The sequence below is a fragment of the Rhinopithecus bieti genome, unplaced genomic scaffold, assembly GCF_001698545.2.
Source record: "Rhinopithecus bieti isolate Rb0 unplaced genomic scaffold, ASM169854v2 scaffold_21412, whole genome shotgun sequence".
Taxonomy (NCBI): domain Eukaryota; kingdom Metazoa; phylum Chordata; class Mammalia; order Primates; family Cercopithecidae; genus Rhinopithecus; species Rhinopithecus bieti.
In genome coordinates this window covers 1,273,268-1,287,529 of record NW_016811643.1, presented here as the reverse complement: position 1 = coordinate 1,287,529, position 14,262 = coordinate 1,273,268, and the positions used below count along the sequence as shown (strand labels likewise).

The window sequence follows — 14,262 nt, the reverse complement described above, 5'->3', positions numbered from 1 at the left end:
GAAAGAATTCCTGTTTGGGGATGATGACGGGTGTGTCCTGATGATGGGTATGTCCCCTGGGAGGTCCTCGCTGCCGTCACCCTCTTGTCTTCTCATCCCCTGGCCCTCCTCCTGGAATCTTCAACCCCTCTCCCAGCAGGCACTCACCTCCCCATCTCCACTGAGCTCTGGGATAATTGGATTTGAACATTCACTTTTAATTGCTGGGTTTTTTTGTTTTGTTTTGGTTTTTTTTGTATTTTTTCCAAAGGGCTTACTGAGTCTGAAGTGGTTGGAGGGAAGATGCTGAAAGGGCAGCTGATGCCAAGGATCTGAGCCCTCTCAAAGATTCCTGGACCACAGATACGCACCCACTCCACATGCCCAGACAGCTGAGGGGAGTATGTGTGGGTCCCAGGGGTAAAGCAAACCTGCAGGCTGCCCTCCAACTGCCTCCTGAGCCTGTTTTCCTGCATCCCTCCCAGGAAGGCCACCCAGGCTGCTTCGAGGAGCCTTCCTGGAGGAGTGGAGCTTATATGAAGCAAAGTTCTTTAGAATTAGAGGTGGGGGTTGCTGGAGGAGAGCAGTTCTTTAGAATTAGAGGAGAAAGGGGAACATGACCACATGTTTCCCGTTAAGATTCTAAAGACCTTTCAGACGATCCTCTTACAGATGGGACATGAAGGCTAGAGAGAGGTGGCAGTGGCTTTGTTCCCATGCTCTTTGACGGAGAAGTTGTTCGGGGAAGGTGAAAGGAGCTCAGTGGGAGAATAGGAGGTGGGAAGGTGACTATCAGAGCTGAACCAACTCCTTCCATGGGAAAGGGCTGGGGAGAGACCAGCATCCTAGAAACCAGGGTTTCCAGCACCAGGAGGGGCCTCAGGACCATGAGTCCAGCATCCTCAAACAGGAACTCTTTCCATGGCCCCTGTGAAAGGTGAGTGGCTTGCCAGGCTCAGCTGCTACCTGAAAAAGCCACATCCCTGGATCACTTGGCCTGCTGGAAAAGCCCTCCTCATAGGGGTAGAGAGCTGCCTTCTGGGGCACCCCCACTGGTGCCCACTCTGCCCTCAGCTCCTGCCCAGTGCCCCCTGGGCCCCACAATGGCTCTGCATTCAGTGCTTAGCAGGCAATGGCCACATCCTTCAGAGCCCACCTCCTCCCAGCCCCATGCCTGCCCTCAACATTTTCTCATCTGATAAGTTCCACTTCCTCTCACTGTCCCCTAAATGGCCAGGAGTCAGAAGACCCGAGTCCTAGGCCTGGCTCTGCCTCATACCTGGCATGTGACCTTGGTCATGTCTCATGATATCCACTCATCTGGAAAATGAGGAGGCTGAATTAAATGGGCATCGAGGTATCACGGGGCCAAGTGCACTGATCCCAAGATCCTGAAGTCAGTGATTCCAGCATTCTCTCACAATAGTAATCCCCAACAATCCGCAACAGATAGTCCTCACCACGGATCAGGCCTGACTTAAATGCTTTACATGTGTGACACACATTTAATCCTCCCCACAATCCTATAAGTACCATTAGTATCACCATTTCACAAACAAAACTGACGCACAGAGAGGTTGTGTCATTTGCCCAAGGTTGCACAGCTAGTAAACAGGGAGCTAAGATTCGAACCCAGGCAGTGGGGCTCCAGAACCCTCAGCAGGACACTGCCTCTGATCTCCCTGTTCTCAGATGCAGGGAGTTGGCACCGTGAGCTCCTGCAGGCCCAGGATGCTGGGATTCCAAGTCCAGCCTCACAGTAGTTCTCACAGCATGCTAGTGTTCTAACTGATAGACCCCATAGCCCCAATGTTCTGAAACTCTGCTCTGAGGAGGCCGCAGCCATTTAGAAGCAATTAGAAGGAGAAAATTCACCATCACTTGGTACTTTCTCTGTGCCTATCCATTTCCCCAACAAAGAGAAGACATTGCTTCTGCCCTTCTATGCTGGGGTCAGCAACCTGGCCAAGGAATCCCACCTGGCAGGGAGGCAGAGATCAAGGTTGGATGGGGAGGGTCAGACCAGTTGACCTTGGATGGTGCCTCAGCCCTGAGAATCCTTGGCCATGCAAGAGGGCAATGGGGGTGCAGAGAATGGCTCACCAGACTTTCCCCTCCTGGGGCAGTTCATGTGGGGGGTCCTCACACACCAGCCGGGACTCCCCATCCAGCAGGTAGGTGTAGACAGTTTCCTAGGACAGAAGGCACTTATGAGACCCTGTGGAGAGGTCCTCTCAGCTGCCCAGTCCCAGCCTGCACGCAGGGGTCTGCGGGGCAAGGTCATAGAACCTGTGGGAGTGGAGCTCTGGCAATGATCTGTTTGGTTTTCTCTCCAGGTGATTCTAAGATGCAACCAGGGCAGCAATACACCTTGTGAACTAAGCGCCTCATCCTCTCCTCTTGGAAAGAATTCCAAGCAGGCAATTCCAAGCAGGATTCATCAACCTGCGACTTTCTTTACCACCCGAAACCCAACGTGCCAGGCAAAGAATTTGAAGGACTGAAGGTGCAGACAAATCACCTCCCATCCGGGGATATTTCCCTGCCTGACTCCAGCCTCAGACATTCAGCAAACAATAACCGAGCATCCACTCTGAGCTGTACCAGGGATGGGGCTCGGAATGCTCCAGAAAGCATCCCTCCTTCAACTCTACAAGAAACCACTCACCCATAACCCCAGCCAAGGGAGGAGCACAGAGCAGGGCACTGCATCATCCTCCGTGGGGGCTGGAGAGGGCTTCTTGGAGGAAGTGACCTTTCAGCTGTCACTGAGTGGGAATTAGACACATTCAGGGAGTGGGCAGGGTGCAGAATGGGCTTCCAGGCCTTGTTGCAGGTACACAGGTAGGTCCAGAGGTGTATAAAGCATGGAACATTTAGGAACAGACAGTGAGGGAAGGGGCACCAGGGATGGGCCCGAGGTCAGTAGGGCTGAGTGGGATGGGCCTTACGAACAGAACTGGGGGCAGGACAGGACGTGCGCAGGGAGACGTGAGCAGATTTGTATTTTGGAAAGATTGCTCCTCAGAGGGAGATCAAAGCTCTTGCTCTTTAATCCTCCCTCCCCAAGGGCCCAGAGCAGCTCTGGCCTCAGTTCCAGGCCATGTCTTGGCAGAAGTAGTTGCCCTCACTGACCTACAGGCAAAAATCTACATTCCTTCCAAGCAGAACTGGCAACCCTTAGGGATCCCTGACCAACCCCCATGCAACACAGCCTTGACCACAACTCTGCTGTTTTCTCTGCAGGAGGGTGGAAAAGGGTTTGCCTCCCAGCTGAGGGTATCCTGGAGGACTTCGGGAGGAGGTGACAGTGGAGCTACGTCTTGAAGGCCCACACTCAGTAAATGTGGAATCCTTCCCAGAAGAAGCAGTTGCCTTCCATGACTCTGAGAGTCTGCAATCCTGCCAGCCACTCTCGTTGTCATCGGCTGTCCCCAGCCAGCCCCCACTCCCTCCCAATCCCCAGGAGATGCCTGGCCACTACTTCCAGAGACACTGAGCCAGGTTCAGTGGTGGGTGTGGCATGGGGTGGGAAAAAGGCCTGAAGGGAGTGAGAGGGGCAGACACACTCTTGTTTGGCTGGAATGAAACCTAAGTGGGATGTTCAGGGATAAAGAATTCAGTGGGAAGGAGGCCGCCCACTCCTCGGCTATATCTAGCCTCCTTGTCATCCATTTCTTCAGCAGCCTGGGAGAGGTCTGAGTTATTTGGCCCAAAGAGGTTAAGAGACCAGGCAGGGTCACACAGAAAGTCCTGCCCAGGCAGAGGGAGGGGTGGGTAATCCATGGGGCAGAGGGGGACAGATCCTTGCTTCACTTCCGGATGTCCGGATGTCTCCCACCCCCTCACTCAGTCCTCTGGGTTAAAATTAGCTGAGTCTATTGGAGAGAAGGAGGGAACCATTTCAGACACATCAGCACCATCTGCATTCGGGGCTGCCTGCCACAATGGGTGCTGATGAGGAAGCCAGGTGCCAGCAGCTCTCCTCCCTGGGCGGGGGTCCCCTCCCCATCTCTGCTCCCCTCCCTGGGGGCAGCAGAGCAGACCTCAGCTCCCTTACCTCACTGGGGGCTGAGCCCCTCTGTGCAACCAAGCCAGGACTCCTGAAAGTCAGGGCTTCCCTACCTCCTATAGGTCTCTTGGTGGGGCCAGGGTTGACATTTCCCACTGTCCCAGGAACCTGGACCACAGCTGTCATCCCAGCCCCAGCTTTGGGGAGACAATTAATCTGTCACAGAGCATCTAGACTGGCACAGCCACCAGGGCACCCTGCCTGTGAAACAGAGCCAGTCACTTCCTCCTCCCGCCCTAGGGCAGCCTCAGTGGCCACAGAGGCTCTCGGGGCAGCTCTGCAGAAACTGACCTGCCAGCTTCCACCACCCTCCCTTTCCAGATGTGCCTCCACCCCAGGCCAGATGTTGCCTTAGTCCCATCCTTCTCTGGGAGGATTTATTTTTGGGCTCCAACACGCCACCCACTTCCTACCAACTTCACACTCAATAAAGCTCACTCATTAGCCCTCCTCCTGGGCTCTGAACTTCTAGGAGGTTTGGGGAAGGCAGAGCTGAGGAGAGAGAATAGGGGTGCTTAGATACCAAGTCTCATTTATCCCTGTCATGCTGTGTGACCTTGGGACAAGCGCCCTCCCTCTCTGGGCCTCCGGTGGTTCATCCATCAAGCAGATTCAGGGACAATGGGCTCCGGAGGGATGGGAAGGTCACATTCTGAGTTGGCCATGTTTCCTGGAGCAGAGGCTGCCCTTGGCAGTGTTTAGAGTAGGGAAGAGGACATTTAAGGCTATCGGGACTCAGTCAGGGCATCTTCTCCTCCAGGAAGTCTTCCATGCCCTTTAGGCTAGATCAGACTCCCTTCCCCAGACTCCAAAAGTCCCCTGCTTCTCTCTATCTGGCACAACTGACAACCTGCTATTTTGGGTCTCAAGGGCCAGTTTACCCATCCTCCTGCCTAAGGGATGAACAGTGGCCATTGAAGCCAGGTTGGGGAGTGGCCTGGAACAGATGACAAGAGGCACAATCTCCCCAGTAAGGCACTTTGGGCTCAGGTAACCATGATCACCATCCTCCATCTGCCCCAAACCTGCAACTCATCCATGGTATTGGGATGGGACAAAGAGAAAGATGCTAAAAGGCTGCTAGAGGTCATTTTTCCAGCCTCCTGTCTCCAGGCAGGGCACTTTAACCCAATGCACGTCTATTCAACAGAGCTGAGCCCTATTCTAGTACCTCCCAGACCTGGTTTCCGGGAAGTTCTTCTACATGTCTACCCTCTACTTCTCCTGCTGCATGTATTCCAAAACCCAGCTGGCTCCACCACGTCCTGTTATATCCTAGGTGAATCCCTTTCATTATCTGAGACACAGCTTTTCCACTTAACCTCTAAGGCCCCTTCTGGCTCAGCTGTTGCAGGATTCCTATGCAAGTTCATTCCTTGGTGCTTCGCTTCAGGCTTCCTCCTCCAGAAAGCCATCTCAGAACACCCACCCAGACCCTTCACTTCCCCATGAAAGTCCTCTTTCTTGGGGACTTTCTTGGGAAAGAGGAAGGGACCCTGCCTCTTCCTTCCTCCTTGGCCCTGAATGAGGTACAGCGTAGAGCTGGTCAAAGGCTTAGGGGGCGGGGTGGGAAGTGTGGGGCAAGGGCGGGCACCTACCACTCGGGGGAGCACAGCTGACAGGGCCTCCTTGACAGCACGTTGCAGGCCCGAAATGTCGATGACAGAGCCCAGACTCAGCAAAGCATCCTGGAAGAGAGGAGAGGGCAGTGAGGGGTTTTGCCGGGCAGGCCAGGGCAGACCCATCTGCCCAAAGGATTGTGAGCAAAACCCCCCAGCTTAGTCCAGAGCCCAGGGCTTTCAGGCACAGGAATCCCAGGATCTTAGGATCTCAAAATCAAACCGTCTTAAGGCCACAGAAGGTTCAAGTACCCTCATCTTACAAGTGAGGAAAATGAGGCTCAGAGAAGGGCCAGGGACTTAGTAAAGGCCTCACAGTGAGTCAACAGGTCAAGCCTGGCCTAGACTCTAGGTCCCTCGTTCTCTAGTCAAGGACAATTCTGGCATAGTAGGGAAACCACAAGGCTCCAAATTAAAACAAAACAAGCAAACAACAACAACAAAAAAACACCTAAATTTGAATCCTAGCTCCACTGTGTATGAGCAGTGAGTGTCTTGGTTGAGTCACTGAGCCTCAGTCTCCTATCTGTAAGTTGGAAGCAGCTGGGGCTGTTGCCCCCTACAGGCTGACATGAAGACAATATGAAATTGAGCCCTTAAAAATGAAAATAAAAATGAATCAGAGCCCTAAAAGTGCCTCACAGAATGCCCAACACAGAGTAGATGCTCAGCTGAATATTTGCTGAAGCTGGGTCCCGCTCACTTTCCCCAGAAGGAAGGTGGTCTCACCTAGTCTCATTTTTCCAGCCTAATGAGGGGCTGGGTTGAGAGTATCAAGAGCCTATGGGGTGCATGACCCATAAGGTGGGAGAACAGTTGGGCCATCCCTGGCAACTATAGGAGGAGAAGGAGACGTCAGCCTTGACTGCCTCACAGCCTTCCCATCCCAGGAACAGAACTCGTCCTTGCAGAGCCGGAACGGAGACAAAAGTCCCTGCTTCTCGCTCTATTAACTTGGCCAGAGCCATGGGGATCAAAGAGAAAGGTAACAGAACAAAGGAAACGAGGGCCAAGGCAAGATCGTGACTCACACCATCCACCAGCCATGCCCTCCCGCAAGCCCTTGGAAGTCCTTTCAGATGTCTTCCCAGTGGAAGGCTGGGTCTGTGTTCAGAGAGCAAAGTGATTAACTGCAAGATGAAGGAGACATGGCTGGGTCCCCATTCATGTGAACATGATATGAAGTTGAGTGTCTTAAAAGACCACAGCTCAGCATGAGCCCACAGTGTAAGCATGACTGGCAGGAAATAAAAATGCTCAAACTGCAGGTCATATTAATAGAGGTATGTTAACCCAATTGGGAAAATGACAGTTCCCCCACTTTTACAGTCTAGTTAGACCATCCTCTGTCCATTGTGTCCCAGGTGCTGACAAGATGAAACTCATCCAGAGGAGGCGACCTATGAATGGAGGGAATTGGAAACCAAGTTTTGCATGCGACTAAGACTGGATAACCCAGGGATGCCTCATCTAAAGCAGAGAAGACCCAGGGTTATCAGTCTCCAACTCCAATCTCTCAGACCCTCCTAGATGGGGGATCTGAACTCTGGCCCCATGGACAGCCTGGGGACCCACAGGATTTCACGGGAGGCTGGCCTTAGTCTAGTAGGATGAAGGACCTTCTTCCAAGCAGGGCCACACTACAAAGGCATGCTACAGGTCACCAGGAGAGAGGGAGCAAGTGAGCTGCCCATCCTCAAGGGTGCACAAGAGTGGGCTGAATGCCCATTTGCCAGAAAGCTCCATGCTGGGCTCTAAATGAAGCCTTGCATACAGGCTTCAGCTCCAAATTTCACTCCTGAGTCTTCTTGGCTGCAGTTTCCTCCCCTACTCCCATGCAATCCTGTGTTCCCAGGAGGAGGGCAGCAGTGGGCCTTCTCCCCAGCTGCTTACTCAGCATCACTTTCCCCAATACCCAGGCTTCCTTGGTCCCTCCCACTGCTCAAGAATGAAGACACATATCTTGGTCATGGGAAGATGTCTGCCGTCAGACATCAAAAGCTACTGATTCCAGACAACACAATACCCAAATTGGATCACTTGTCCTTTGACCCTTAGGCTCCTCATCACAGCACAGACACCTTCAGCACCACACAGCCACAGACCCCCACATCCTTGCAGACATCCCAGCATGCCTTCAGACACCATCCACGTGCGCACATACACACACATGTTCTCACTGGTACAGTTCCTTACAGATTCACAGGGCAAGAGCTCGAGTGATGCCTGTGTACAATACACACAGGATATTATGGCCTTCCAAGGTCAATTCTGAAGACTAAAAAGGGGAGGAAGAGCTGATGCCCCCAATACTCCCAAGACAGTCTTCCAGACGCATGCTCCCCAGACCAGGGCTCTAAAGACAGTGCAGAAGGTGGAGTTAGTTTATGTCTATTCCTTCCTGGAGGCAGAGGAGTCAACAAGCTGACTCCTGAGAGGCCCTGCCCTTGGTGGAGTCTGACGTACGTGATGTGGACTTGGGGAAGAGAGACCCAGGTGACAAAGTGAGCCTGATACAGGGGAGAAATTTTTCAAAGTCACAGGCTTCAGAGAGCTAAGTCTCCCCATTTGACCGATGAGGAAGCTGAGGTTCAATGAGAAGCAGTGATCAACCTGTGGTGAGCCAGCCAGTCAGGACAGAGCCAGGTCCAGAACCCAAACCTCTGGATCTCAAGCCCCTGTCTGGTTCCTGCTCAGCACCTGATCCCCAGCTCCCACCCTAGGGGGCTCAGAAAGAACAGTCTGTCCTTTGTTCTGATTGGTGGACTCCTCAACCTGCCCTTTGCTTCAATTGGGGAATGCCCTCAACTGTCCTTTACTGGAATTGGTGGGTGCCTGCCTGACCTTTGCTCTGATTGTTCAGTCTTCTGTGACTTTTCAGGCCAAAGGCAGGATAATAGCAATAAGGAGATCAGGAAAAGAAAGTTGGGGAGAGTTGGGGCAGCAGCAGGGAAGGGTTTCCCATCCGTGCCAGAGTGGACTGGATGGCAATGTGACCGATGAAACCCAAGGCTCTCTGCGGGCATCCCTCTGTCAATCTACCTCCTGGTTCTGCCCAGCCTGCCCCAGGAGTGGAGGGTGTTGGGTGCAGGAACTGAAGCTGGGAAGAGCCACTTCAGATCTGGCACTCAAAGGGGCCTTCAAGGCTTGCTCAAATGCCATCTCCTCCATGAATCTTCCTCAGATCTCAAAGCAACCTCACCCCATTGCATCAATTCAGGAAACAGCTCAAATTGCAAAGCCCATGAAGTGTGGGCTCAGAAGGAAGAGTCACTGCTTCAGTGAAGGAAGGAGAGAATCAGTGGGGAGCAGCTGAGAATGGGAAGCAGGGAGATTCCTGAATTGAAGGCACAGATGGGGAGTGAGGCTCAAGTCAGGGGGCTTCAATCTTAAAAGGAAGAGGAAAGGAAAAATACAGACACAGCTTTACCTGCTCACATGCCCATCTACACATGCCACACAAATACATATTGCCATGCAAACGCACAGGCTCTCACATAAACACGCACACAGACAGATCAAAAGGCAATCATATATTCAATGCATACACAAGGCTGCACTTAGGCATGCACACCACATACACACACACACACACACACACACACACACACACAGAACTCAGGCTCGGGATGGGGTGAAGGAAGTCACATTTCCTGCCTTCACAGCTTTTTGGAACAAATATCAGTATAGATATCAGCATAAAAACCAGGCAATTTCCCAGACCACAGGGGAGAACTTGTGGTGTGTAGGAAAGAGCCACAATTTCCAGTCCTGTCCCAGATTGACTACAGAAGTTCTGTGTGGCCTTAAGCAACAACTTTCCTCTTCTGAGCCTCAGTTTTCTCGTTACTAAAAAATGGATCTTTCTAGCTCTGCAGCATATAGTTCTATGGTTTTGTGGTTTAATTCAATGAGGCTGGACAGATGAGTGGGTGGGTGGATAGATGAATGGGTGCAGGATGGGTTGGGTGTAGATGGATGGTGGATGGATGGGTGGGTGGATAGGTAGATGGGTAGCTGGGTGGGTGGGTAGATGGTTAGATGGAGCCTTTCTGCTCTCCCCAGCTCCACCTGCAGCTCTGTAGTCTGAGGTAGGGCCAGTCAGCACCACAGACAGCACCATTACCAAGGACTTATCTTTCATTCACCCCAGATACCAAGAAAGGGGAGCCTGTTCTGAGTCAGGCCTCCTCTGAAGCCAGGGCTGGGGCTCAGCCTTGGGCTGGATCCACATTTCTGCACTTATCTGGGGAGAGGAGAGGGTCTGGACTAAATTACTTCTAACTCCTTCTTAAAGCCTAAGATTCTATGAAACCAGAGACCTTGGTCTTACCCCCTCTGGAGCCACAAGCACAAGACCAACGCCCTTCCTGATGGTTGGGGTCCTTATGGAGAGCTCTCCACGAGTCTCTATGCCTTTCCCCATCTCCACAGGTCCTCCTATGGCTCTCCCCGCTGCCTGGCACTGGCTCCATGCCTCCTTCTCTACAAGGAAGCCTCACAGTGCCCCTCACACTGGCCTACAGGAAGGCAGTAACATCAAACTCAAGAGTCAAGTACCTCCCAAGGTCCAGCTGTGCTCTTGGGACTGTCCGTTCACACTGATTCATGCAACTCTGCTTGTGTTAGGTCCTCTGTGAGGCCCTCCTCTCTCTGTGGGCCTTGGTATCCCCTTCTCTAAAGGCAAGGGTCCTTCTAGATCCCCCCAGGACCTCGGAGTCCACAAATTCTCTGTCCATCACCCCTTCCCTTCCTTTCAGGTGGACTTGCCTCCCTCCCTGCCTCCCTCGGCCGACGTCCACCTCTGTCCCAGGCTGCACTCCTGTTCCTCTCCAGGAGCCTTGACGTCTTTTCCCACCTCCGCGTCCTCTCTTCCTCTCATAGCTTCTCCTCCCACTCTCCATCTCTCTCTCCTGCATACTTCCTGCCCCCACCTACTCCTGTGTCTCCAGCCCACTCCTCCCACAAACCTCCAAATAGTCACCTTGAGAACATGGGGAGAAAGCACCTAACTCAAGAGAAGCACCCACAGAATGGAGAACCCAGAAAGGCAGCTAGAGAGGAAACAGGGGGTGCCAGGCAAGTGTCATCTATGCCTCTTTTGCTTCCTCCCTCCTGTTCCGGTGGGCAATGTACACAGTCTCTTATCTTCCCAGGGGACGGGGCCCTTCAAGGGCACAGGAGAACTTACCGACCTCTGTGCCCAGCACGGGTCTGGCACTAGCAAGCACAGCCGCCCAGTCAGGGTGACTGGCAAAACTGCCCCAAAGGAGGCCTCCTGTAGGCTCAGACCAGAGAAGTCCCCTTTTGCTGAGCCTCGGCCCCGAGCCTCAGCCCAGCACCTAAGCTGACTCTATGCCTCCTCACAGCCTCACAGCACACCCAGCCTGCAGAGTCAGAGACAAGAAAGCAGAACAAGGTGGTTCCTCCTCCTTCCTCCCCACCCACCCATGCGTGCCACCTGGCCAAGGAGCCGCCTCTCAAAGACACTGGTACCTTGGATGCTCAAAGAGGAACTGCCTGTGAGTGTGAAGATCTTGTAGCCCCAGATCTCTCTCAATGAGGCTGAGCTGGACCAGGATCAGGAGAATAGAGGAAAGAGGCTTGGCAACCCTTGGGAGGCTTAGTCTGAAGGAGGAGGCAGGACAGAGACCCAGAACGCAGCTGGACTAGCCCAACTGTCAGTGCCATGCTTGAGTGAGGCATCAGGCTTTGGGGAGGGGAAGGTACCTTCCCAAGCACCTCCTGTGGCTAGAGGTTTCCACCAGGCATTTCCCAATGTTCGTGTGCACCAGAACCACCCAGAGTGCTTGTTAAAGTGCAGATTGCTGGCCCTGCCCCCAGGGTTTCTGATACAGTAGGTCTGGGATGAGGTCCAAGAACTTGCATTTCCAAATATTCCTAGATGACACTGATGCTGCTGATCGGGGGGCCACACCTTGAGACCCACTGTCACTATCTTGGATCCTCCTACAAGCCTGAGAGGTGCCTGTTTGGGTCATCCCATTGTACAGGTGAAGAGGCTACGGACTGAAGGGGAGGGACATTGCTCAGGTGAGAACAGCCAATGAGGGGACGCTCCAGGGAAGGTCCCATTGGAGGGGAGAGGCTGGGGATGGAAGGAGAGAGCAAGGCTAGTGGTGGGGAGACACCGATAACAAGGTAGTATGAACAGGGCCACTCGCAGCGCAGGAGCCCAGTCCTAAAGGAGGGACCTGTCAGAGACCTTTCCTCCTCCCCGCTCTTTCTCTTCCTCCCCTCCCTCCTCTACTTACCCCTCCCCTCCATGCCCCATCCCTCTATCCTCCTGCCCACCCTTCGCAGACTCCGGCTTCAGTTGTTACTCCAACAGGGCCGCGTCTCCAGCCTCCGAGCCACACTGGAGACACGTGCACTGTAGAATACACCTGAGCCAGTCCCGGCGCCTCTCAAGGGTGTCCCCGTCCACAGGAGCCTGACCCCACACTGTTGGCTCCTCCCTTCCAGCATCCACAACCAGCTCCACCTGGGCCTCTCGCTCTTCCCAAGCCAGTCCCAGCTTCTACTCCAGCTCCTGCCTCCTCCAAAATGCCCTCCTGGTTGTCCCCTGCACCCTTGGATCCATCAGGAACTAGGTTTGGGGATGGATGAAGGAAAGGGAAGAGGGAAAGAGCAGGAGAAGGAAGGCAAGAGTTGCCTGCATGATCAGTTCCCCGAGGGCCTAACTCACTAGGATCCCCTCAGTCCCTCGCCCAGAGTCTGGAGTCAGGAAAGGAGGGAACAGTCAGAGTGGGAAGAGGGAGGGAGGCAGGAGCTGAGTGTGGGGAGGGGGAGGATATCTGCCCTGCGAGGCAGATATCAGATCAAGCAGGGCAGAGCCGGCTCAGGTCTCCTCCCACTCCCTCCCACCTTCCAGCTGCCTCATCTACAAGGCAGAACTGAGAGTGGCTCCCATTCCTGCTGCCCACATTCTTCTGGACGCCACAAACTTCCTCCCAAACACATCACAGCATCCCCCTCTCCATGCCATCACGGTCGTCCTGGTCACCTGGCATTCTAGCTCTCCTTGTCCTCTGGCCTGGGGCCCATGAGGCAGTTCAGGGCAGTCACAAGGAGGCAGATGCGGGCACACTCCTGAGCAGGATGGAGGAGGGGGCTCCCAGTCCCCAAAGGTGTGCAAGCAAGGACCAAGGCCCTGCCACCAGGGAGCCTGCACCCTGAGAAAGGCCCCTGGTGAGGTGGCTACCCTGCAGCTCTGAGTTCGGTGACCCTGAATGTCTGTACACCCTCCTCAGCCTCACCCCCTCAGAGTGGGTTGGGAGTTGGACAAAGCAAGTCCAGGAGCCTCCAAGAGGCAGGCATCGTGGCTCAAGCAGGAGAGGAAGAGGACACTGTGTGTCCCGCTGGGCCAGTGTCAGAAGAGAGTTTACATCCCTCAGGAAATGATGGCCAAAGAAATAATTGGATGGGTGGATGGATGAATGATGGATGAATGAATGAATGAATCAATCAATCAATCAAGTGATTTCCCTGCTCTGGATCCCCTCCAGGGAGAGTTTGTTGTTGTTCCCTCTCCAGGCAAGTCTGACACTCCCATCTGGGGGTCCCACAGCCCCCCGTCCACCACCATGGCATACACCGTGCACATCAATGCAGTGCCACCCTTTCCCTTCTGGCTCCCACAACAGACTGGGAGCTTTTGGAGGGCAGAGATTGTGTCCTGCCCCTCTCCGGGTCTCCAGCAGTACCCAGCCCCTCATAGGTGTTGGTAAGTATTTGCTGAGCTGTAAATGACTGGGTGAACTCCTATGTGCCCAGGACTACTAAACTGTGAGGGCTACATGCCATCAAGGAGAATAGGGGTGTGGAGCAAGGATCCAGGCAGGGGAGATAGCTGAGACCTCTCAAAGCCTCCTCAGTCTGGCACAGTGACTGTCTTAGAGGAGCCTGAGGAACGGGGTGCCTCCTACTGAGAGCCTTTGGCAACCTCTCCCAGGTACCTCCGCAGGCCAGCAGGCCCTTTGTGCTTCAGGATCATCTCCACATGTGACCGGGTCAGGGCAGCAGGTCAAGAGAGAGAGGTCTTCCCCAAGAGGAGCACTGTCACCATCACCTTCTTTTATGAGTGAGGTCACCTCCTCCAGGAAGCCTTCCTGGGTGGTCACTTGTCCTCCTCCCAGGCCTTCTGAGAATTCCCACAGGACCAGGGTCTACAGGGCCCTAGGCCTCATGGAGTCCAATCCCAGCTTGATGGGGTAGACTAAGGTCAGAGGAGGCAGGGAAGGACTCACCCAGGCTCTCACCTGGAGCCAGAAGACCCATGCTTCAGCCCAGCCCTTTGGGCCACACTAGGACACCTTGTCCCAGAGTCCTGCTTGTCTTTGGGGCCCCTCTAATACCTGCCTTGGCCAGAGGATGGGCTGAGCCCTCTCGGATGTCAGGTGGGGCTCAGCGTCTGCTTCCAGGCCAGAGACTGGGTCTCTTGTTTCCTCGCTGTGCCCATTGTGTGTGGGAGGTAAATGCTGAAGGAGGCGGCCTGGCATAGGGTTAGTGTGGGCCTGCAGAGGGCGGGGAGGAAGGGCCAGCCTGGGGTGGGCTGGTGGGGTGGACGGG

The 14,262-nt window shown here is 54.1% G+C and overlaps 1 protein-coding gene across 2 annotated transcripts in view; it reads right to left on the bottom strand.

The window, feature by feature from the left end:
* Nucleotides 1–14,262, bottom strand: part of PDE2A (phosphodiesterase 2A) — a 67,675-nt gene that overhangs the window by 27,920 nt on the left and 25,493 nt on the right. For both annotated transcript variants that reach the window (XM_017894469.1, XM_017894470.1), the window contains 2 exons: nucleotides 5,650–5,739; nucleotides 2,083–2,171 (listed from right to left, as the gene is read on the bottom strand). In XM_017894469.1, the coding sequence (XP_017749958.1) occupies nucleotides 2,083–2,171; nucleotides 5,650–5,739 (179 nt within the window). The remainder of the gene's footprint in view (nucleotides 1–2,082; nucleotides 2,172–5,649; nucleotides 5,740–14,262) is intronic.